Source organism: Cygnus olor, chromosome 1, assembly GCF_009769625.2.
Source record: "Cygnus olor isolate bCygOlo1 chromosome 1, bCygOlo1.pri.v2, whole genome shotgun sequence".
Lineage (NCBI taxonomy): Eukaryota > Metazoa > Chordata > Aves > Anseriformes > Anatidae > Cygnus > Cygnus olor.
In genome coordinates this window covers 103,053,333-103,077,951 of record NC_049169.1, presented here as the reverse complement: position 1 = coordinate 103,077,951, position 24,619 = coordinate 103,053,333, and the positions used below count along the sequence as shown (strand labels likewise).

At 45.8% G+C, this 24,619-nt stretch overlaps 1 protein-coding gene across 1 annotated transcript; it reads right to left on the bottom strand.

The window, feature by feature from the left end:
• Positions 1 to 1,021: 1,021 nt before the first annotated feature.
• On the bottom strand, positions 1,022 to 24,582 carry LOC121078615 (alpha-2-macroglobulin-like). Its single transcript, XM_040574984.1, is given in 34 exon segments — positions 1,022 to 1,224; positions 1,914 to 1,955; positions 2,108 to 2,210; positions 2,635 to 2,703; positions 3,376 to 3,466; positions 3,825 to 3,952; positions 4,198 to 4,416; positions 5,002 to 5,077; positions 5,079 to 5,223; positions 6,213 to 6,378; positions 6,652 to 6,726; positions 7,069 to 7,225; positions 8,339 to 8,423; positions 8,929 to 9,105; positions 9,516 to 9,596; positions 9,880 to 9,931; positions 11,093 to 11,178; positions 11,181 to 11,213; positions 11,871 to 11,997; positions 12,271 to 12,499; positions 12,899 to 13,013; positions 13,594 to 13,726; positions 14,329 to 14,499; positions 15,137 to 15,286; positions 17,125 to 17,267; positions 17,758 to 17,821; positions 18,162 to 18,298; positions 18,301 to 18,388; positions 19,788 to 19,946; positions 20,457 to 20,566; positions 20,801 to 20,915; positions 22,169 to 22,289; positions 23,118 to 23,202; positions 24,442 to 24,582. Coding segments are annotated over 33 exon segments (3,702 nt in total). The 5' UTR covers positions 23,147 to 23,202; positions 24,442 to 24,582; the 3' UTR covers positions 1,022 to 1,198.
• Between the last annotated feature and the right edge of the window lie 37 nt (positions 24,583 to 24,619).

Sequence of the window (24,619 nt, the reverse complement as noted above, 5' to 3'; positions counted from 1 at the left end):
AAGCCTAATTGTGAGCCTAGCTGTAAGCCTAGTTAGGAAAAAGTTAGAAACATACTAGCACTCCGGTTGATTTGTTTTGTTTCTAAAGGACATACCCAGATGATTGGAACTCAGGTATCAGACAAGCAATTTGGTAATCATCCCATACAAGCTGGCCAATTATAAGAAAAAGTTCCACTCAAACTTTCGTTGCTATACCTATTCAGAGTTTATAGGTACAGTAAGGCTGATACATAAGCATTAGATAAAAGAGCACGGTTATTTAGTTAAATAAAAGTTTCTACAAAAACACTCTGTCATGCTTCCTTGGGCCATCACACCTTCTAAACTACTGCTAACTCCATGTAACACATCAGACTAGGTCAGCCAGGGTCAGGCAAGATCAGCAACTTGTCAAAGGGGAGAAAATGAAAACTGTACTAAAATTACTCAAAAGAATATAATAGACCTCCAGGCCTCCTCTAAGGGGAATAAGATAAAGTTTTCATTAAAAAATGCAACAATTTTGGCTCAGAAGGTAGATCTTGTTTGAAATTCTGGATGATGTTAAGTTCCCAGTCCCTCACTGATTTCACTTCACCTGTTTGGAAACAAACAGACAATGTCTTCAGTGCCAGAATGGGAAAGGTTTCCTTTCACGGATCCTCCCTTCACTTCTATCTGTTCTGAAAAATCAGTTTGGACAGGTTCTACAGCCCGTCTGCTGCACAGCAGTGATTTCACCACGGAATCGCAGGAGTTATATGAAGAGAGGTTTATGTCCAAGAACTATCTTGCAGAAAACACCCACATCTACAAGCAGGGAGCCAAGTTTCCAGGGCATAGTGGACCAGGCAGAATTCCCTTTCCTCCTAGAGAACTGGCAAGTATGATGACAAACCTCCCCACTGCCAAAAAATGTCTGTCTCCTGGTATTCCCGAAGACTTGCCAAACACTTTCTTGCAATGGATGGCTCTTTATCTAAATCTCAGACCACTTCACAGTCTGAGCTACTGATGGGAAGAGAGAAAAGGCACACTAACAAAAAGTAAGGCCAGAGGCATCTTTGGAGAATCAAGACAATTTATTTATATTGTCACTTCTTTTTTTTGTGTTGAGGTGTCCTTATGTAACGTTTCAGTAGGCCACCTTAACAAGAAGATCCTCTAGAGGCACAGACATGAGCTGATCCAGCAGGGCTCGCACAAGATGTGTTCTTCAAGCGTTTCCCTGTTCAGCTTCGTCTGGAGGTGAGGAAATGACAGAATGAGAGATGGTTCCTGAGGAAGCAGTATCCAGAGCCCCAGACATCTTCCCTGTGTTCTGGTGGCTCCTTCTTTCATGCCATGTGAGTTCAAGCCCAGTTAAATCCTAGGAACCTATGTCACCTAAAATTCTGAGTTGCAGATGGATTGGGAATGGCTGGACATGTTCAAGAAATCCTTGCTACCGAGATGGAAGGGGAGGCAGAGATATCTGCCTTAGAAAGCATGTGCTACCCCAGTACATGTCTCTCTCAGCACCTGGATTTCCCAAAGGATTGGAAAAAAAAAAAAAAAAACACCAGGGCAGTTTGACAGGTCCCCACTGAAGACATGTCAATAGCATCATCATTTCCCCGAGACAGCTGGGAGGCAATTCCTCAACATGACATACACAGAGGAAAATACAAGTGCCTCTGTGTAAATTAAGGCAATAACATTGGGATGGAGCCTCAGTGAACAAAAATGAAAGGCTTACACAGGACATGGGGTAGCCAGTATTGCATTCCTTCTCTGTACTAAGGTATGTCACAAGACTGCTACAGGCATAGTAAAGACATGCCCAGAGACTATAACTAGGCTGAGGATACCCCTGGTTTGCAAAGATGTTCATTCAAAAGAACCTGCAATTGGCCATACTAGAACATGTCATTTGTTCCTATGTACCCTACCTGTGGTGCAGGGAGCGCTGTACTCCTGTGTGGCAAACTCATCTGGAAAACAGAAGGGGAAGGAGAGAGCAGGGCTGTTGGCTGGCATAGGGATGGGTGCCAGGGGCAGCTGTGGGTCCCCAGAGCTCCCATGCACCTCCACATATCCAACTCCCCGTACTCGTTCCCAAGGGCACCCCCAGACCCGCACTTACCTGTCTCGTAGTAGTCATAGACCTTCACCTGAGCTGGCTTCAGGCCCTGCACAGGGATGTCCCGCTCCACCGTGAAGGAAAAGCTCAAGGTCTCGTGGTTCAGCTGGAGAAGGGAAGCAGGGGAGGTTTAGGGGTGCCTCTGCATCTGCCTTGGTCTCTCCCGGTGTCTCCTCACTGGCCTCCTTCCGCGAGTGCTCTCCCTGCCACCAGTGCCCTGGGCCCTGGGGGTGTGTGTGGCCTGGCTGAGGGGCAAGGGGAAACCCTGGGGCCTTTCCCCACACTGGGGGAGCCGGTGGCTGGTGGGCAGGTGTGGGCTGATCTGTGTGCAGGCACGGAGAGAAAACCTGCTGAGGGCTGGGAGGAAGGTACCAGTAAATCTTGAAAGGTGGGCAAAAGTCAGTATGAAATTCATTCCTACTTTTGTCAGACCCATGGTAGTTTTGAGGTACATGTCTTTTGCCCTGAGTGGCCAAATGTCTCCATGCTTGTGTTTCTCTGACCCATTCTAGCCCCAGATGGACACTCACCTTTTCCAGATACACTAAAACATGGTTGGTACTCAACTCCGTACGTTCAATAGCTATGTGGTGTTGCAGCTGAAGAAAGAAGACCAAAATTTTACTGAGTTGAGAGTACTCTCCCTGTGCCATTTCCACAGGCCTATGGATGGGACGCTAAGGGAATAAAATACTATGGGGAATGAGGGAACCAACTAAGTCTGCAGCATAGAACTTAGTGCCTCCTTGGTAGGGCCAAGGTCTTCCCTTCACCAGTCTGGCAAATGAAGTACTGCCTGGCTTCAGCAGAGACAGATCACTGGTCCAAACACAGCAATGGAAAAATGCAATGATAACACATTATTTCAGGCTTGCTAGTTCTGCAGTGTCATCTCATAATCTCTACTATTTTCTAGGCCATGCACTTGATGAACCTCTCAAAAGGTAATCTAACAAATGAACTGTTAAAGGACAAACTATAAGCCACAAGGTAAGATTTGCAAAAGGAACAAGAAAGCAATACTACTTTTGAAGGAGGTACATAAAGACAATGTTTTTAGCAGGGTATCAGAACTCAGTTATCACTGAGTTCTGGAATCCCTCGTGCACCACGGGAGACCTGTAGACAGGAGAAGGGTAAAAGAACCAGGGGAAAAATGAGGCACGGCTAAAAGTGGAAAAGGTACCAGGAGAAGAACTAGGGGCTCCTTTAAAAAAGAGAATGGATTAGGGGCAGATATCCTTGGAGAAATAATTCACGTGGGCTCCTACCTTTCTTACTGAGGACTTGACAGGGATGAATCCCGACAGCATTTTCACATCAACAATCACCATGTTGGAGACGTTGCGCTCGCCTGCGTAACTGAGGAACCAAGCAGCAAACATTCAGAGCACCTCATGTCAAAGCCGGGGGCACTTCCACTTCTTCCCTAACGCCTGACATCCCACCGCTTTCTGGCAGCCCAACACCTTCTTCTCCAGCCCATGTCACTTCCCAAGTCACCTGTGCCACCCCTCACTCCTGCAGCCCTGGGCTCCCCACACAGCTTCACCCCTGCAGGATGCCCCCTTCCTCCACAGCCTCTCCTCCCAGCCCAGCTGCTTCTGGCCCACCTTGCGGGGGGCTGCCCTGCCCCACCCAGACTGGCTCACCCTGGACCACCAAGGCTCCTCCAGCTCCCATGGCTTCTCAGGAAGGCTCAGACCAAGCACGGACTTACCTGACGTTTATGCCTATGTCAAAGACCTTGGGAGTCCGGGAGTCCTCACATGTCTCTGGGGTGGTGTACACATGGAGCGTGAAGGGCGCATTCTCCTGCGTGGGCTGCACGTTGTACCTCAGGCTCGTCTGGGGGAGAGCCAGCAGCTCTGTGTGAGCGTGTGTGTGCGTGCACAACCCAGGAGAGAGACCATCGTCTACGGGCCCAGCTCTGTCCATCCCGCTCTCTCTCCCCCGCACACCAACACTTTTCTCCTCTGCCAGAGCCTTCCCCCACACTCCTCCCCTCTCCCTTGTCCTTCCTGTCCTCTCCCTGGCTCCTGCCGGGGAAGGGGCTCCCCTCCCGGGACAGCATCTGCCTCCATCACCCTCACCTGCAGGTAGACACATCCTTCACCAGACACCTCTGCGCTGTACTCCCCTGGCACCTGGGGCAGGGGCACGCGCTGGAGCAGCAGCCGGTTTGAGGGGTCCACTTGGAAGTCCTGCTGGAAGTCCCCTCCAGATCTCAGGGTCACTTGGGAAGCTGCTCCACTCTTGGCGTAGGTGACAGCTCCGTACAGAGACAGGGCTTGCAGAGCCACCACTGTGTCCTGCAAGAGACAGGTCCCGGCACCCAGGGCTGGGTTAGCCCAGTCAGCCGTTCCACAACCCATCCTCCCAGAGACTGCCCTTTGCTGGCGGCGGGCACCCTCTCCTCCATTCTCCGCTTTCTCCAGTCTCAAGTAAGGAGAGATGGAAAAGGTGAGTTTTTACACGCTTCCATTCTCTCGCTGTGTCCTCTGCACAGCACTTGCGTGTCCCTCAACTCCCTGTCGTGGAGCTCTGTGGAGCCTTCAAAGCCATTCTCCACAGGGGAAGCAGCACCTGCGTACGCACGCACAAATTGTGGTGGGGGCTCCAAATTGCAGTGTCACTCGTGCCACTGCCGTTCTGTCCTCCTTGTCAAGAAAGCCAGGTCATGAATCAAAATACCAGTCACTCCCAGTGGTTCTACTTGACATATATATTGGCCTCCAGCCTTTTGGAATTTGGTAGCTGCGGCAGATGCTACAGGGCTAGACTGCAGGGGTACAGTCCCTGCCTGGGCAAACCTTACTGTGCTCCTACCTTGCTCTCTGACACTCTGACAATCTCCTGACATTGATGTGTGAGGTCACGGGAGGGAAGTTGCTCACCTGGGTGGAGGAGAAGCCTCCATTGGGATTCTGCTGACCGCTGATCCACTTTGCAATAAGAGATGCAAACGACAGCCTCCTGGGAAGGTGCCGGCTGTGTGGTGAGGTGAGCAAGGAGCACATAGGCCGTCATCTCCACTTCAGCAGAGGGAGCTCGGTAGTGATAGTAGGGGAGATCAGCCACCATCTCTTTCCCAGGCCGCTGCCAGTGAACAGACCCATCTTCACAGGAGGCAGGGAGCGGGCAAAGAAGACAACAAGGAATAGCTTGCACAAAAGGAGTTACTGACCCTGTTGGTGCTGCGGTGAGGACAAAGCCCCCAGCATGCAAATACAGGATGAAACAGGAAGGGTGAAATAGCACCTCACTCGTTGCATGTTTACAACTAGTCTAGGAGTGCTGAGGCCCTGTCTTCGCGCCAGGATACCACTTCCACTTAAACTCCACGCTCATGGAGGCATTTAAAGGCTTGAACACCTCAAGGAGCCAGAGATCTACATAGAGCACCAGGCTGGGACACTGTCCCATTTTGAGTAGAGATGCCTGGGTGGGACAAGTAACAAACTCCGTGAGGGAAAATGAGAGCAGGGCTTGAGAGCCACCCACAGAAGTGGTGCAGAAGGCAGAAGGTGCTGATGATGCTTCCTTCACCACTGTGACAGACAACGCTTGGGCAAACTGGCTTGTTCAGGCTGACTTTACCAGAACAGTTCTGAGTTTTTATGCGGTTTCCTGCAAGACACTTAGCTTACGCTAGGACCTCTGAAATGACCCGTATGTTTGTCTTCTGTCTCAGCACATCTCTCTTCCCTGGTTTATCATCCTCTGTACTTTGTTCTGTGTCGAGCACATCCGCTGGGAGGAAGGAGCGGCCATAAACATTGCTAAGCCTTTACTAAGCAGTGGTTGGCGTTACAAGAAGAGCAGACGAGGTGAGATGCTAGCAGAGTCATGCTTTTGCTCAGCACCGATGGTGTGCTGTGCAGTGCCTCCTGAGGAATCCCCTCAGAGCAGAGAAGTAGGACTGGACACTGAGAGGGAGCTGTCAAAAATGCAACCACCTTGCACAAGTGTTTCCTCTCCCTACACTTTTCCCCACCCACACAAGCCATTTCCTGCACCCACTGCCCCGCCAACAAAAGCCATTTTATCAAGGGAAAAGATAAGGTCTGTGGGCTGGAAGAAGCAACGTCCCACCAGGAACGCTCACCCTTTTTCACCGCTTCCTTTTCAAGTGAGCCAAGCAACGCCTTCCGCTTCTCCTCCATTCCTGCCAGAGCAAAGGCGTATGCCAGCAGTGCCTTGGTGTACACGTGGTTTTCTTTCCCATTTGCTGCCGTTTCCAGGCAGAAGAGAGCATTACGCACCACTGAGTACTGTGGAGAGAGAACCAATTTTTGGAAGGCTGGGAATAGATGAGGTTTGTGCCTTACTAACTACACATCGTTCCCCTGGATGCTGAAGTGGGGTCTGCCAGAATAACGGCTAGGGACATACAGAGTACAGTATTTTTCTGAAATGTCTAACATGACAGCAGATAATTTCTATATCACAGGAACCAACAGCTGTGTTCTTTTTCCAGTCTGGGTCAAATTCTGGACAGTACTGTGTCATCCTAGACTGACTCAAATTAGGGTGCAGTCACATACAGTTACAGGCAGAGGAATTTCCAGCAGTGCAATAGTGATGTAGGCCGTCAGCGAGACCTCATTGTCCACTCCACCCTGCCAGGAAAGACAAAGGTAGATGTTTAGTGACATATTTTCTCATCTTCATTTTTTTCTACCATTGCTGTGGTAATACTTTATTCTGTACTGTAGACCCTTTAGCTTTCCTCCTCCCCATTGCTGCTCATGTGGTGCTATCATTGCCACTTTTATACTGCAGGTTTCCCTTGACTCTTCTTCCTGTCATGGCAATCATACAGAACGGCCTCTGTCTCATTACTTCTTGCCATTGACATGGGATTTCTCAATCTGCCTGGGTGCTCAAGAAGCTCAACTGCACCCATCTGACTTATAGTCAAGTGCCAGCCTAATTAAAAGCCAACCAGGCAGGCATGCTACCTTCATGGCATTGTTCAGGAGTGTCCCAGAACTGTGGAAACAGCCATTCTCTTTCTGTTTGTAGGCCAGCCATCTCAAAGCATCCTGGATGTGCCTTTCATCTATGAAGATGTGAGGCCGGGCCTGGGCAAAGGACTTCAGGACAAAGGCCGTGAGCCTGTAATGAAGAAAGAGCCAGTGAGAGGGGCTGTGCAGGCCCACTGTCCATCTCATGTGCACATCACCTGTCTGGAGGAAGGCAGGAAGGCCTGGGGAATGAAAGGCCTATTAGTTGGACCACAAGTACATCTTAACCTCAAAATATCTGTCAAAAAATCGTTTCTCAACTTGATTTCTCCTCTGTCTCTGGGCCTAAAAACCCTATGATCCTTTTGCATTGAGGCTACAGTTTGGAGGACAAAGACTGTTGATCTGCATCTAAACAAATCTCTTTGGAAAAAGCAGAGAATTGTATGCTAATTAGCTTAACATCTGCATGACAGTAATAATCAAAATGACAGGGAAGAATCAATCCCTCATAGCTCATGGTCTGCTGGCAGGACTCTCACTAGAAATTCATGTCTCATGGGTTTCCCAGAATTCCCCAGATGTGTCAGTAAAACTATGAATATAGTAGAACATATTAAAAGAGTGAGCTGAGAAGCTAGAGCTGTTACAAAGCAGTTATGGGAAGAAACAAGCATGTAGTGAGAGGCCAATGTTCTGTTGAGACACAAGGACTAAAAGCAAACAGAAGTTGATGAAATCATCTATTTTACCATTACCTAAAGTGGAAAATGCAGAACAATGATACGCTGAAGCAACTCAAAGGTTTTCAGTAAGTCACACTGGCAACACACACTTTTCTCTAAGATGTCTTTGCTTAGTAACAGACAAACACTTTTGAAAAATAACCATACAGCACTGCCCTCAGATTATCATCCTTTCCACTTATATAAAATACCTTTCCCAGCAGCCTTCTCAGCAGATGCTGCTCTAGAAGAGCTGTCACTGCAACTCTTCAGCTTTGTCCAGTCGGGATGTAAAATCCCTGCTCCCTCTTATCCATCATGGTCCTCAGAGTTGCAGGTGGGAGGAGGTGCTTCAGCTACATAACTGGCTGATGCAGCCTCTTTCATCAAGTGAGAGGCAGCACAGGGACCAGAATATCTCTGAAAAGTCTGCTTATCTACAACAGCATTTCCTATTTACCATCATACAGCATGTATTATGGCTGTGTAGCTGAGAAAGAGAGGATACAGGGGAGGCACGGGTGACACTCAGATCTCACCAGGTGTTCCCTGTTTGGCCATAGCGTGGTTCAAAGGTACTCTAAGAGCCATCTGTGTGCTTGTAGTTCAGCTGCCTCTGATAACCTGCAACAAAGAGTTAAAGTAAGATTCAGAGATGCCAGAGAACATCTGCTGAGGGATGAGGAAACATAAAAACAGCTGTTACAGCAAAAGCAAAAGAGAGAGGAGCAGGTCAGTCCTATACTAGCAAATAAGAAGTACTGATACACCACTACCTCCATACACTTTTTATACTGCATGAGGAGAAGTAGCACCTGTCTTTCTTCAAAAGGCAGGCAGGACACATTAATGACAACAAGCTACTATAGTGGGTCACCTCGCAACTGTGCACTGCATTGCAACACTGTTAGGGAGCAGAGAAAAGTGGGTACAATGACTGGGTACCCTAATACTTAAGAAACAGAGAATAATAAAGGAACAAACATGGAAGGGGCTTCTCAGGCATACAGAAAAGATGATCTGAACAAGAGAGAAGCTCTCTTTGCACATCTGGCCAGCATTTGACAGAAGAAAGCCACAGTGGATCTGGAAAAAATCCAAAGCAGACGCAAAAGTTGTGTGAGCTCACCGCTCACTAAGTATCCAATGGCCTTGGATTTGATCTCCTCACTCAGCTGCCCTGTCTTGTTCAGATAGTCCAGGACATAGATGTTGGGTGCAAACAGGACCATGTTCTGTTCCCCACAGCCAAATGGCATCTGGAGGAGCTGGTGCAGGTTCTGCATGGCAGTGCCCATAATGTCACCTAAGGAACAGGAGATATGAGAGGGATATTAACAAAATTCAGGGCTGGCTACCAGAATCAGAGGAAGCTACAGAACAAGAGAAGCACGAGATGACAGAGAAGAACAAAAGAAAATCTGTATTGATAATGATCCTGGAATGAAACACAGAGCAACACAGAAAAGGAGGGTAGTGAGTCAACGTTTAGGGCACTGCAGAGGACCCTGAGTGGAATGAAATGCAGAAAGGGGAACAAGAAGAGCAGAACTAGAAGGGAAGTACTTGAGACAGAAGGGATGAAATGCAGGAGTGAGGTGTACTGGGAACCAGGAGAAAAAGCTGTGAGGTTGGAGGCCAACACAGTCAGGCAGGCAGACAGAAACAGTACATGGTTCTTTCTCCCATCAGATCCTTCCTGGGCAGCTCACTCACCCAGCACTGAGAAATATGCTCTGCCTGAGTCTTGCACCACGTTTGAGGGGAGAGACAGAGAAAACTTCTGCAAAGTCTTTCCTGAGAGAGAAACAAGACCAAACAGTTTCAGTGCAGTCCCAAAAACTGTCTAATGTAAGGGCAAGGGGCTTCAGTGGAACATCAGGAAAGCCTCCTCTTCCCTTCATCCCTTGCTATAAAGAAATAGGTCTCAGGGTCCCAAGTGATGGGTTATGTTCTGATTATCTAGAAATATCAGCCTATCTAGAAAATGGTTGAGGCAGCTCTATTTTCCTCCTCCAGGCATGTCCCTCCCATCACCCACACAAGAACAAATGGAGAGGGCGGGGAGGGAAGGCCTTACCTTTTGCACAGAGCACAGAGTTCTGGGCTGTTTCCTTCTCAACTCCTTCAGGCTTGGGTGGGATGAAGAAAAACAAGAGAAATGAGAAGTTATTGAACAGGAAATACAGGCAGAGGGATCCTTAACAACATCCCTAAGAACAGAGTGAAAAGAAAAGTGAGTGAACTGGAGGAGGAAAGGCAGTCACAACACTTCCTGGAATTTAAAGAAAGAGCTCTGAAATAATAATCTAAGTGTAAAAATAAAAAAAAAAAAAAATCCAGAATCCAAAATGATCAGTGTTGTACATGGATGAAGGACAGCAGAAGGAGAGGGACAATGCTGCAGGACTATCACATGGGTGACTATTGTAACTGCTGTATGAAGTGAAACTCCTGCATCATTTTAACAAGTACTACAGCTTACAGTAAGTGCTTTTGCTAGCAAAAGCTCACAGTAGCTCTAGAGGGCTGCCTGGAAGGTGTCTGCAGTGCTATTTATCATAAACCTGCAGATGCCTTATGAAAAAAAAAAAGCATCTGTTGACAATAGGAAGTAAAGATGTGCACTGTAATATGCGATGACACTACTGGTACAATACAACATAGTATGTAAGCATTAAGTAGTTTTATGATACAGAGAAAGGCTAAGAACACAGAATATTTCTGTCAGACTTACAACACCCAGCATAATAAACTAGCATTTTCCTATAAAAGCTGCAGTACTGCCACATAACATTTCCTTCTATACCATGCAGTATCAGCAACTCTTCTTGCCATAGGAAATGGATAAGCTGTACAATTTTAACATGTTTTCATGGACTTTTATAATATCTGGAGTTTGTGGGGACTTTTCTGCAGGCATCTAACTCCCTTAGGTGCTTGTGATTCCCCTGCCTTCACCATGGTGCCAGGCTATGGTAGCAAACAGAACTGTGTAACACTCAGCTTAAGAAGCAGTTTACTTGGCTCCTCAGCTAACAGAGAGACAGCGTGTGCTGACTGGTAAGCTGTTTACAGGGGAGATGGGGAAAGTTTAAAATACTGGGGGGAGACACATTGCACAGTTATTAACCTGCAACCTGTATGTAGCCCTGCCAAAGTACAGAGATAATGTAAGACCATCATATCACCACACAGTGTAGTGACCGCCTAGAGCTCTGTTTCATGTGTCTATGCAGTGAACACTCTAGCCTGTGAGACAGCTCAGTCCTCCCTGCCCACAGGCCCCATACCTCCACCAGCAGCTGTCTGATGACTGTGTCCTTCCGTCCTTTCTCAGGAGTCTCCACTATGGCATTCCCGCAGGGCTGCTGGTTTGCAGGGCCTCAGCACTCACCGAGAACTCCACCTGCCCTGGAGGAAACAGGGGTCAGCCAGTCCTGCTGGGCAGCACCAGGAAATAGGATTCACTTACATTTCTGGGAGTTTCAACCTGCAGGCCCATAGGTAGGGATTTCCCATCACAGCTGAGCCCAGCTTCTTTCCCACAGGAATTTAGCTACCTAAATCATGAAAAGCATGCTGGAGTAGATGGGCTGCACTGCCATTCAAAGGTGACTATTTTGGTGGCTCTTTTCCAGAACTTAGGACACCACTGTGGTGGGACTCATCAGTCTCATGGCTGTTCAGCACTCTGCTACTCGGCATGCAGACCATGGCTGCTACCACAACATGTAACAACAACAGCAAAAGCAAAGTGTGAAGGTCTCGTGGAGTAATCATCAAATTTGTGACATGAATGGAACTGACAGAATGTCCCTGCCAGCCAGCAAAGTCTCTGGCTTCAGAAGTTGATGTCCAAGGCCTGGAAGACTTGATGAAATTGCACATAGTGCCAGACATGGCCTTGGACACTATGAGTCCACCAGCCTTTACATCCTGCATAACCAGAGATGACACACTCAGCCACACTATTTTCCAGGAAACTATGTAGCTCTAAACCAGATACTGAACTGGGAGAACAGCACAGGGAAACCCTCCCTGCAGTTTTCAGTACTCTGAGACTTTTACCTAGAGATCTGGGAGTCACCAGCCAAGCCACCGTTTTCCTCCCGTTCTCACAGAGACAATGAGATTCTTCCTCCTTTTCCACTGGAGTTGCCAGAAATTGAGTAGACTGAGCCAAAGTCACACTGACCTGCCATTTGTAGAGAGAGGTGTAATCGAGGAGGGGTGATCTTGAGAGACAGGGAGAACATATCAGAGAGACGGGAAAAAATAGCAATAGCTATTTCTTCTGTGGCAAAGAAGCAGAGAGCTGGAGTTGGATTTGGCTGTCTGGGTATGTGGGAAAACATAAGAATTTCAGGGGTGAAGGGTCTAAGGCTACTCAGAGATAAGAAGGTTAGGTGAAGGCAAGAAGTGTACAAGAAGGTACATGGGTACAGAGAAGGATTTCAATCTTCCATACCCTTATGCAGGCTGTCAGATAGCTGAAAATGGTGGCTTTCAGCGTGAAGGCCTCGCCACGCACTACAGAGTAAGGCAGGGTGAGCTCTACAAAGAAGGGCTGGAAGGCTCTGAGGGACACTGTTGGGGATAGGCCAAAGCCTGTGTCTGATGAAGTGCAGAATGCATTGGCTTTCCACTCAGTGATGGTGTCAGGGATGGTCACATCTAGTTCAGCATTTCCTTCAGAGCTGGCGAGAGACAGAGAGAAAGGACAGGGTGATTTTTATGGGATTTTGGTGACTATCAGTACCCCTTTCAGCCTAATGAATCGTACTGGCTGTATGAATGATTGGGCACACTATATTGGGCACTGAACATCTTCCAAACTCACTACTACTACATGGACAAACCTAACCACAGACAAAGGCAATTCCATCACAGGGAATGCCAACTGATCTCTGCAAACAGTGAAGGACTCTGGCATTGAAAGGCTTGTAGACATGAATCAGTTTATCTGTAAAACCAATACTATGTGAAACCAGCCCAAGCACTTGAAATCATTGACTTGGTACATGAAATTCATGTTTTTATCTTGTAAAACCAATACTATTATAAAAGGTAGGGAGGAACCAGCCCAAGGCACTCACCTTACAGATACTAAACTCCAGATCCACGTTTCTGGGAAATACTTTCGGACTGTCTCTGTCAGCTCTTCAGGAGAACTGACAGGGGGGATTGATGAGGCATACATTCTAGAAGAGTCTAAGGATGATAATTCCAAACAAACAAGATCTACATCAGCATCATGCTTTGGTCTGAGAAAGTGGCAATATACACAACAATTAGAAGCTGTGCTGGCAGCAGATGCTTGCTGTTGCTGTAGTGAGCACTGGTACTATAAGCAGTGAAGTTTCAGGGTCAGGGTTTATTAGGAAGGCCTAGCTCTTCCATATTACCCACTGGTCCCCAGCAAAACTCATAGTATGTGAGGCAACACTTCATGAAGTAAAAATGAGCAGCTTAGAGGAAAGAGCTGTTTATGACCTTGTATGCTTGGCTTTGACAAAAGGAAAGAGAAATCCACCGAAACAAAGACAAAAGTCCTTAACTAACTTCTAGTTTTGTTCATCTATATTTGGCTAAATTCATTTCTATATTATTTCTATATTTGTTTAAGCCTGTCTATAGGCCTTTACAACCCAGCAAAAGCGACATGCCCCATGCTCATGCTGAAGATGACATCTGTGAACTCCCCACTTCATCACTTTGTTTATTTACCCCCCAAAAAACAGATGGGATCTCTGTTCAGAACAGAGATGACAGCAAGACTCAATTCCTTTACCGCTTGTCCTCATTGCATGTCCAGATGCCATGAGTCCACTTGGAACTGGGATTGCTACAGGTTTGTAATTGCCAGTGTTGCAATACCTAGGTTTCTTCACCTTGGAATTTGTGAAAACCTTTAAACCCATTTCCTAAGGAAGAGAAACACAAGATTGTTGTTGTTGTTGTTGTTACTGATTCCAGCTGAGGTTTACACAGCAGATTTGGTGTTAGTATTTTATTGCTTCAAAAGCAGAAGCTCTTATGGTCTGTGGATTGGACCTTGAGATGATCCCCCCAGCCCTGGGTCGGGTGCCCAGGTGGCTCAGAGACGTCAAGGGATAGATCCCCTTTGTCTGAAGGGCACTGATTCCAGTCTGATTCCAGACTAGGGGTCAGGATGAGACAGAGATTAGATATGGAGTCTCCCATTTGGAAGGAAACATCTGTGGCTACAATGTAGCTCAAAGACATACTGATTTTATGAGGTAATGGTAGTGGCAGAGAACTTGAGTTAGAACCTCAATTCAAGCCAACCCCAAAGCTTTTAATGTAAAAAGAAAACTTTAAGACTGATCAATTCAAGTCAGGAGTACAGCTATCAAGACAGGTGAAACTTATGACTCTCACTGAACTCAGTGTCAGACTATTGAGATTCACAAGTCATTTCCTTATGTTGCATCATGCCACAAAGGGCTTAAGCACTCTCATTCCTTCTCCCATTTCACTCCTCAAACATGCAAGAAGGTTTTACTTTTAGGATGTCGTAAGTGTCATCTTCGTTCCTATCCGTTACTGGAGAATAGGTGATCCCATCCACGACTATATTCTTCAAGGTGACACATTCTTCCAGGGGCTCGTCCAAAAGCATGTCTGAACCATAGTGATAGCCGTGCAATTCCTTCACTGGTAGCAAGCTATACACCTGGGCAGAAGAAGCCAGGACATTTGTCATTTTTCAGTGTCCACCGTCACAATGAAAGGATTTGGACACAAGCACCGTAACAGTCAAATCCACACGGCCATGGTCCCTGAAGTGGTTGCAATAGGAAACTGGAAGTCCAAGGAGACATCCAAATTTGGAGATACTGCCTCTTTGCTATGGACAGTATGTTACTCTGGTTACTATGGCTAAAAGATATGAAAAATTACAGTGGCCAGCCTGGCTGCAGCCCTTTGTCCCTATTCTGGCAATGTCATTTGCAGCTTAGCTTGAGGGGAATAAACTCTTTGACGCTTCTAGATGCTACTCCAGTAAAATAAATCCATCTCTAGAGAGAAAAACTGAAAAATCATCATTAAATACAGGACAGCTTTTGGCTCTGGACATGAGAAGCAGCTTCCTTAACAGGGTTTCCCAGTTACCATTCCTACAGTCATGCAAAATCCCAAACAAACAGCTGCTGCCCAGTTCTCAGATTTTGCCCACTGAAGATGAATAACAGCACAGGACGTCATTCCTGCATCAGCACTTTCAGGAAGGATTCTTCATTGCTTCTACCCCATTACTGGGTTACTTGCTCTGACCAGGCTTTGAGGTGCTACACAAATTAAGTACTTACAGAGCCAGGTGACAGGTCAGCTTCTGGCTTCATGAGGAGAACACTCTTGTCCACAGCACGGACAGCACAGAGGGAGTTTGGGGAGGCTCTGAACAGCAAGTGAGTGTCAGAAGAAGGCAGGCCTTCAGAAGGAGAGAAGCTCAAGTCCACCTATATCCACAGGAATAGCTACGTCACAGATGCCCTAGCCTTGCAAGACTCCAACTGAGCATCAGTCCTGACCCTATGAATCCCACGCAGACATGTATACACACACCCTTCCCTCTGTGCTACTACATTGTTGGGTTTCCTTCCTGCAGTGCCAGAGGAATCAGTACTAACAGTTCTTGTCAATTTAAGCATTGCAAAATGTTCATAACTTTTAAGGCATTTGGGGGTTTTCTGGCCACTGTGAATGTGATGAGATAATCCCACATAGTGGCTAGATCTGTTCAGACAGCTGAGCATGGTTTTGAACAAGCTTCAGTCTCTGTGCTGCAACCAGAGATGTTGTGGAGATACAACAAACCTGCAACGATCTCGCTTGGCACATTCACTGGTAACATGAGAAGCAGTGATACCTTGGAGCAATACGTAATATGTAGGCTGGTGATGGCTCTGAAGAATGGCTTGTTGGCTGAGGCCTGCTAGACTAATGTGCCTTCCTCAAAACCTAATTCACAATTCTAATGACCTCCTACTAACCTCTGCCCTGCAAGTTCTTTCTAGCAAAGCTGGTTTCAACACTATCTCACATGGTTTGTAATAAAATGGACTGACCTGCATAGATCTTCCCTCCATCAGCAATACACATGCTCCCTAACATACAGCAATCAAAGCATCCTTACAGTAAATATGTTCCCTGACAAAGCTGCACTAGCTGCCAGTCTCCTTCATGTCCCAGTGAGACCACACAATGCCTTTTGCTGACAACCCTCATCTCTCCCAGGGTGGTCTCCAACCTTGTGAATGCAAAAAAAAAATATTCTTGAGGAAACAGCGAAAATGAATGTAGCAAGCTTGCTACTAGAAACAATGTCTAGCATACTGATGGCCCAAAGTCTGTCCCAGCCAGGCTGACACCAGCTTTGAATCCAGGATGCTTTTGGAGAGGAAAGCAGTACCTAATCACATAAATTAATTGGCACTTGGCATGTGCCTAGACTTAATACAGTGCATAGAATGACCTTTAAGATAAAAAGAAAATTCATGTGTCCAATGTCTTACATTAACACCAATCTCAAGAACTCATTTAGTTTAGCTTTTAGTGGGACAAGGGACTGCCTTAACGTGTACTATTATTTTGAAGCCCTAATGGCAGCTTGAGGATCCTCTCTTCTTAGGGCTGCTCATACATCATTCTGATCTGCATAATGAATATGTGGGGGACGCAAGAGAATCGTGGTCTATATGATCACAGAAGGCTTTACTTTTCTGACCTCTTTCAGCTTGAAATGCAGTTCTACTGGAGCATCAGTGATACTGGAGCACCACCATTCATTGCTCAGTACAGATGGCAGGTTTAAGCAAGGTTTAGCTTCATTTACATATAACAGAAATTACAGTGTAGGAGAATTGAAGATCTGGCAAATATTAGATGTGCCTATGGACTGAGGCTGTGTGTGTGTTTTATTTTTGCTGACCACACAAGGTGCCACATCATTCTTAGAATGAATTTGTGTGAAAAGAAGTGAAATACATGTGTTGCAGTATGACATAAGATACATGGCCTCCCCTTTTCTTACCCCAAACTGTCTGTGAGATCAGTGACTATGACTTGTTGATAAGAGAGGTTTTAGCAGTGTAATCCCTCCTAGCATCTTTTTTCCAGGAGTTGATCTCCTCCAAGCTAGCACAAACCAAAAAGCAGTGAAGCTACGTAGAACAATTTATTGGTGGCTTGTCCAGTATTAGCAAATCTAAATAAATGAGCTTGGCCAAGCTAAATCTAAAAAAAGCTTTGCCAGGTTGCAGTCTAATGGCTGCTCCCTCAAGAAGTGATCACTTACCTTATTGCTGAAACATTTTTCTATGTTGAACTTGGCTGAATCAGCAATCACCTCCCTGCTAGGAGTAGTGGTGTAGACAAGCACTTGGGCCACTGGAGCAATATCAGCTTGCACAGGCAACTGTAGCAAGAAGACCCCATTGGCTAACAAAACAAGAGCAAAAAGTTGAAGTACAGGAAACCTGCTCACGGGGCAGCCAAATTTCCAGCTTTTCCTTGATGATGAACTTCATTCTAGCCATAACAAAACTCCAGGCCTCCAACTGGGATGAATTTGTTTTCAAAGAGATGCATAAGTCTCACTGTCTGACTGAAAAGGCCTGTTTCAAGTCCTGTTCTACAGTGCATAAGCAAGCTGAATTTTGGTTGAGTTTCTAAAAACAAGCCACCAGACTGTGTCTCTGAGGAGCACTGGAGTCTCAGAAATACAGTGTCAGAAGACAGCTGGTACAGGGGTTAGCGCAAATCTGTGCTAAAAACAAGTAAAGACAGAAAAGAAAGCTCAAACTCTTCCCAAATCCTAGGGAACATGGATATGGGGATCCCTGCACTGCACATGGAAGCAGCCTGTGTGTCTGCCACAGTTGCATAGCCTCACAGGACAGAGACAATATGGCAGGGGAGGGAAACTTACCACTTTCCTGGTCCAAATCCAGAATGCTGGTGCCTGCTTGCTTGATGATTCCTTTGGCCATCACCTGAATGGAAGGAGAAACCCTGCTGTGACTGAGGTTAGGCATGAGCTAAACCTTAAAGAGGGAGAACCTGAGAGGAGAGTAACTGAGTGTTTATGCGTGAGCAACAGGGAGCTGGTTGCATCCTGCTCAGCTGTTCTCTGCCTCCCTGTAGCAGAATCCCAGTGCTCACCCAGGGGACACTGGGACATCCTCACTCCTTGACCCTCCTTTTCCTGGGAAAAGAACATGTAGAGGATGAGGGGGAAGTGTTTAAAGCCTGCTGCCTCAAATCACAATTTCCATCTCCACCTCCCCTACAATTACCAGTGACAACCTGACTGTATGGGAAGTGCAAACTCACCAGGTAGTAAAAAACGATTTTCTTCTCCTCTCCTATGGCCTCTGGTGTAAGGATGTAGTGCACCCGCACCTCTGTGGGAGAGCCACAGCTTAACACCTCAGACTTGGGCTCAATTTTGAGAAAGCTTTTACTAGGGAGTAAAAGCGCTTTATGTAGAGACGGTCTTCTGCATAATTTGGAGAAACCCAGGCATGGTCAAAGCAGTGGGAGCGTGCTTTATGAGTTGCCTGGAAATGGAGAAAACACACATAGAGATCCTCAAACACAGGCAGATGAACTGGGACCAACATTCATGGTCTAGTGTTACAGGTTTGGTATTTTTTGTACTTAAAACAAAAAGGTATTCTACCAAAAACAGAAACATGATCCTGGAAGATGTAAGACAGACAGGGTGGCGGTATCCTGAGCAAATAACTGGGAATGACTCAATCCCAGAGAAGCTGGGCTTTGTCTCAAATAGACTGAATTGTATCGGTTGTTTACTTACTGTCAGTATCAGCATATGGACTCTTTACCCTAATATCTTGACCTCTCTAATTCTCAGTTTTAAAGAGAAAATAAACCAATTTTAATTTTATTCTCATTACTGGTACTGGAGAACAGATGGTGCTGTCCAGTTCAGGAATTACTAGCACCAGGATCAAGCTGAGGATGCTACGGAAAAGGAGGATAATTCTCCAATTGAGAATTCAAAACCTAAATCGAACAGAAGTTTAGGGGTTGAGAGGCCATGTCTTCCTAAAAATAAGAGTGAGGGGAAAATATTTCACATTTCTAAGGGTGCTATTTCAGTATTTCATGTGCTTTCCATGCCCTTATTTCTTTATCTTTCTCACTACACTTGGAAATTCTTGCCTTTTCTTTATCTTGCAAAATTCTGCAACCTTCAAGCACATTGTGGTAACTTCTAGACATTTTTTAATGGTTTTAATCTGTGACAAAAGAATTGTATGGAGAAAAAACAAATATAATTCTAGACAAAGTGCCTTATTCCAAGGTGAAATATTAGGAAATGTGTACGTTACATATATATTGCATTTTCCACTAACAAAAGGATGCTCAGCAGCACTTACTTCTTCCAGATAAATGAACTCCACACCACAGAGAGAATTTCTGTGAATGGTTCATACTGTTTTTCTATTTACGGCAGGGGAAGAAAGGAAGGAGGGAGAGAAGGAGGGAAGGAGTTTAGAATCTCAGAATGCTAAACTAAACCTTGAGAGATGCTTAGATGAGACACTTGAGAAATCATTTAGTTGAAAAGACAGTGAAGCACTAGCAGCACTCCACCATGAGAGATTTTTAAGAATAAGTTAGACGCATCCTTGATACAGATTTGTCTAGGTAGGGTTGGTGATCCCTTGGAGCAGAATGGACTATATGATCTCCTGAAGTTCCTTTTAACCCTATATTACTATTGCCAAGCCGAAATCAAATACAAGATAAGTGCAACTGTCACATGGCAACCTGGTCTGTTGCATGGCTATTTCCACCATAGCGATGCCAAGGTTGGCAAAGACAACCAGGATCAAGAAGCTAAGTGCTTCTGTATATATAGTAGAAACTTCGGAAGTACTCCCCCTCCAGCCCTGCTGGTCACTTCATCACTTTGCCCCCATGACTCACTGTAATTTCAGCAGATTCCGATTCCAGCATGGAAGTGTTCAGGGAAAACTGTACCCTGCCCTCTTCATTTGTTGTGTAGTTGGTTTCCTGGCCTCGTTGGAAAGAAATCCTCACAGTTTCATTGGCAATAGGAGCACCAGACCCATCCTCAAGTTTCACCTGCAGGAACAAAAACAGTATGATACAGGAGAACAGTGCCTGCCACCTGTACAGTCACCAAGCTGAGGATGTTGGGTCCATCTGAGACAGGGAAGTTTCCATGGCACTTTGCATGTACATCACCTCTCTCTTCCAGAGAGGGCTGCGAACTTTCTGAATCTTACTACTTTGTCTCTTTCTTATCTCCACCTCTGTGCCAGAAGAGTGGACACAGAGACTGACATGCATTCACACCAGTTAAGGCCTCCTATTACGCAGGAGACCAGAGAAGCAAAATGTGACTTGACTGAAGAAGAGGGATCACAAGGACAGAGGGGGAAACAGAATGAGGGCTATGCTCTCAGCTGCTGTTCCCAGGTTAGAGAGCCTGAAGAAGAGAGGAGGGCATCAGGGATTAGCAGCAACACTGAGGTTCAGCATCTTTGCAGATGTGGGCATGTGCCCACCCAGGAGGTTCAGTAGCATAACTGTTAAGCACTTATGATACTCCACTTCTCACAGTTTCCCTACCTGTCCAAAGAAGGGGATTCCAGGTTTGTAGTGGGAGTCTGAATTCTCAAAGGTGATTTTGCTGATGGTATTTGTGATCTCGGAGAAGCTTGTTCCAGTCAACACCACTCCTGCAGGAAGAAGATTGAAGAATTAATTTGCCTTTCCCTGACATTAATTATTTTTGCTCCAGGTCAATCCTCCTTCGCTGGACAAGAAATTTAGTTGATGCCTGGTATCCAGGTAGGAAGCTTTAAGATTCCGGAACTGGGAGTCTGCTTTTCTCCCTCAATCTGATTCAGCAGGCCCCTCTGCTGGCCTCTCCAGGACTTATTATGTGTCTCTTTGATCTAGATCATTCATACCTGTTTCCTCCTCTTTAATCTTAGCCTCTACATGGAGCTTATTTTCATATCCACTTCTCTTGAGCTGGAATAACTTGGTTTTTACCACTTCAGAAACGCAACCATGGTTGTCTGTCTGCTGGAGGAAAACAAAAAGGCTGCTATAGTCTCATGTGCATGACATTTTTCCAACTTAATGATTCCATCATTGTGTGCTGTGTTTAGGTGGAAGAGAAGCTCACAGCCTCACAGGTCATTCTCTTCATAATTTTTATCAAAACTGGAAAAGCACCTAAATAACTTGGCAAGAAGCATTCTGAAGTACCTGCAGGAACATCAGAGCGAAGAATGTGCAACCTAGAAGATTTTTGTTTATGCGTGTTTATGAAGTTTGGTATTCTAAACACTTGATACAGGAGCATAGAGAATTATTCTTGTGTATGCCACACAGGAAGCATTTGCCAGGTGTCAGGCACATTAGAATATAGCTGCTGACCTAAAATGCACAAGCAGTCCTAGTGATACATAAACCATAAAGTCTGTGTATGTGTAGAAAGAATAAAACAGCTGGAAAAGTATTTCCAAAGCTTGCCACCTCTTGTTATCATCTTCATGTACAAGACAGGTCTCCACAGTCAAGGGAAGAGCTACCTGGAACAGAATTTAGCACCGCAATGTTCATATTTCCATTTAGCATGGATTACAGCACAGTGGCAGAGGCAATTGTGGGGATGATGCTGTTCCACATTCCAAGAATCATGCTCTTCTGCTTGCTCTCTTGTCCGAGTCTACTTCCACAACTGCTATTACCTTCACTTTCTGTCAATTAAGTTAGCACTAGTGAACTTGTCCGTGCTCCAAACGCCATTCAGTATTGCTCTGTAGACTTGCCGGTGTGATAATAGTGTGTGTGTCAGGCGGGTATCTATCTGTCTTAATCACTGCTGCTAAATTCATATTCCTTTCCTCCTTGCTCAAACTCCTCCCCTGCTTTCTGTTCCTTTCCCACCTCAAACAAGAAATTCTGATCCCACACTCTGACTCTAGTGCAAGCCAACCCCAACTCTGCATTCACCGTGCATACCTATTCTATCTCATTTTTCCCTTATACTCTCTAGTCTCCTGGATTTTATTATTTTTTTTTACCTTTTCCTTCTCTATCAGCTTCTTGCCTTTACACACATCTTTCTTACAGCACAGGCCTTTCACATTTAACCTTGTACCCAATCTTCTTTTCTTCTTAAGGCTTTCTTACAATACATGGAGTTTCTCCCCTCTTCACACTCATGCTTGTACCTACTCCATCAGAGCAAAATTGTACCTAAAAGGCATGCTCAGTAAACCACATTTTCTCCTATCACTTTGCTCCCAGGAATTATCATGACTCACCTGTCCAGAGAACTCATCACACACTGCCTTAGACTCTTCGCCATAGCAAGTGACTGAGTATTGAAACTTCCTGCACACACGGAAGCTCACAAGGCCAGGAACAGGCTTCCCAAATGTGTATCTACAAGCAGGGAGGATAGAAAGAAAAACAGAGCCATGAGGAATGTAAAAGGAATGGAGAAACTGATTAGCTCACCCCCACTGGAGCCAAAACTCTTCCCTAGAACCACCTTCATGATACAGCAGGGTCATCATAGGAAGTAAAAGGCAGCAAGAAATTTGGTAACTTTTTAGGCTCAAGGTTGGCAATGAGGGCAGAAGCACTGAGTCTTATAATCCTGATTCCTATGAATAAGACATAAGTCTGCAGAAATCAGTTATTATAATGCTTATTCAGTTGAGAGTACACCTAGTCTTGGAGAACATGTTGCAAGTATCTACATCACCACCCAATTCAGATGCACCTGGTTTATCTATGTATGTGCATTGGGTTTTTCAGCTCATTTTTCATCCCATGCTGTGTCTCTTCCTGCAGGATGCGTGGAACATGCCATGCAGTATTGAACGACATAACCCAAACGAAACATCACTTATGGTTTTCTCAAGCATTGACAGTAGAAGCCACATTTAAAATGCAATTCTGAGTGAGCTAAACAAAGACTCTTCTCTAGAACGGCACCTAATCTTACATCCTCTATGACTCTCATATGTCAAAAATATGCAAAAATACTCTCAAAAAAAAAAAAGAAACAGAAAAACAATATGTTTCTACATTACAAAGTGTCCTAAGCAATAAGTGTTAAGCCTTTTGTCTAATGGTATATGCAGTCTATTTGGTCCTAGAAACCCCACAAATGATTGAGAAATGTAATGAAGTCTCCCACAGGACCTTCATCAGTAGCTGATGGGAAACCAGTAACCACAGGACTGAAAGAAGAATGACCCTCACAAGCCACAACTGTCACCTTCAGCTCTCATCAAGAATGGTGATCACCTTGGGCATTTTCCACCGTTTACTTCAAATTTTGGCAGCACTGCAGCAAAACAAAGGAAAATAGTCCTATAGGTGGGGAATAAATAAGAATTGAGACCTGAAGGCTGCTCAAAGGTATTCTTACAAATTGTTCTGGAAAGCTTTTAGCATCTAACTGGCCAGATTTTAGTGGCCAGTGTCATCTGCACATCCCACCGAAGTCAATGAAAGCCCTCGGCATTCAGCAGCCACTGTGTCGGTAAGAAGACAGGATTGTTACACCAACCTATAAAATACAGCAGCTTTTTAGGTAACACAGGGCTATCAGTCCCCAGCAGTATGATACACTAAAACAGATAGTTAGGTCAACAGAGATCTCTCAAAAACATACGGAGCTAGGACTGCAGCCTGGTCTTGCATTTCCAAAGCAAGTAGACTTTAGCAGTTCAGAAAATAGGAAAGACCCTGTAGCTCCCTGCTGACTCACCACAGAGTAACATCACATCCAAACCCAGCTGCAAGAGGTTTGTGGACAGTGACTATCTGGGAGAACTAGGAGGAATTCAGGGCCGCCATGCAAATTAAAGAGGACAGTGGGCTTTCAGAAGACTCATCCTGGCTACATGACATAGCAGACTATTAAACGAAGGCTGCCGCTTGGCTTGCTGGGGTGTTGAGGGAGGCAGTGACTACTGGAAGGGAAGGCAGGGGAAGGAGGAGCCATGTGCAAATTTGTATTAAGAGTCACATTTCCTAGCCAAGCAGTGGGACGGCACAGGGATGAAATCACCAGGGATATGTTAAGGCCTTAAGGCATCACAACAGCTACAGGCTTAGCTGTGGGGGAGGACAGCAGATCTGAATTTACAGCCCCAGCATACACCAAAAAGTCGGACTTTCCAACTCAGGCAGGTGAGACCTAGACTCATAGCATCACACTTGACGTGTTGTAGCCAGCTGAAGATGAGGTTGTGGCTTTAAATCACCTCTGAAAGGAGGTATAGCACTGGTCAACAACAAAGACTGCTACAAGCACACTTGCTCATGCTGGGAGCTTTGCTGATTAGGCAGTTGGGAGCACTGCACTGCATGGCCTGGGACTTAGGGAGGGAGTGAAGACATATTGCCCAAGTCCTTCAGTCTTCTCTTCTCCAAAGGAATGATGCTTGGGAGGGAGAGGCAGAGAGACATTTTCCAGCCATGTAGGACATCCTGATCAGATCTACCGCTCTGTTCAATAATCCTTTCATGTCCCATTGGGCTAGGTGCAAGGAACCTGAAACTGCAGCATCACAGTTACCATACTCCTCCACAGAGAAGGGATGCTGGATTGTCTTCCAGAGGCTTTCTGTACCACCACAGAGTAGGTTCCTTGGATGGGTTCAGAGGTGAGGTTTGAAGAACAGCTGGATTAACCCCCCCTTTAACTCTGCCTTTGTCCACTGGTACAGACGGTTTTTCTTTGGGTCCTATAGATA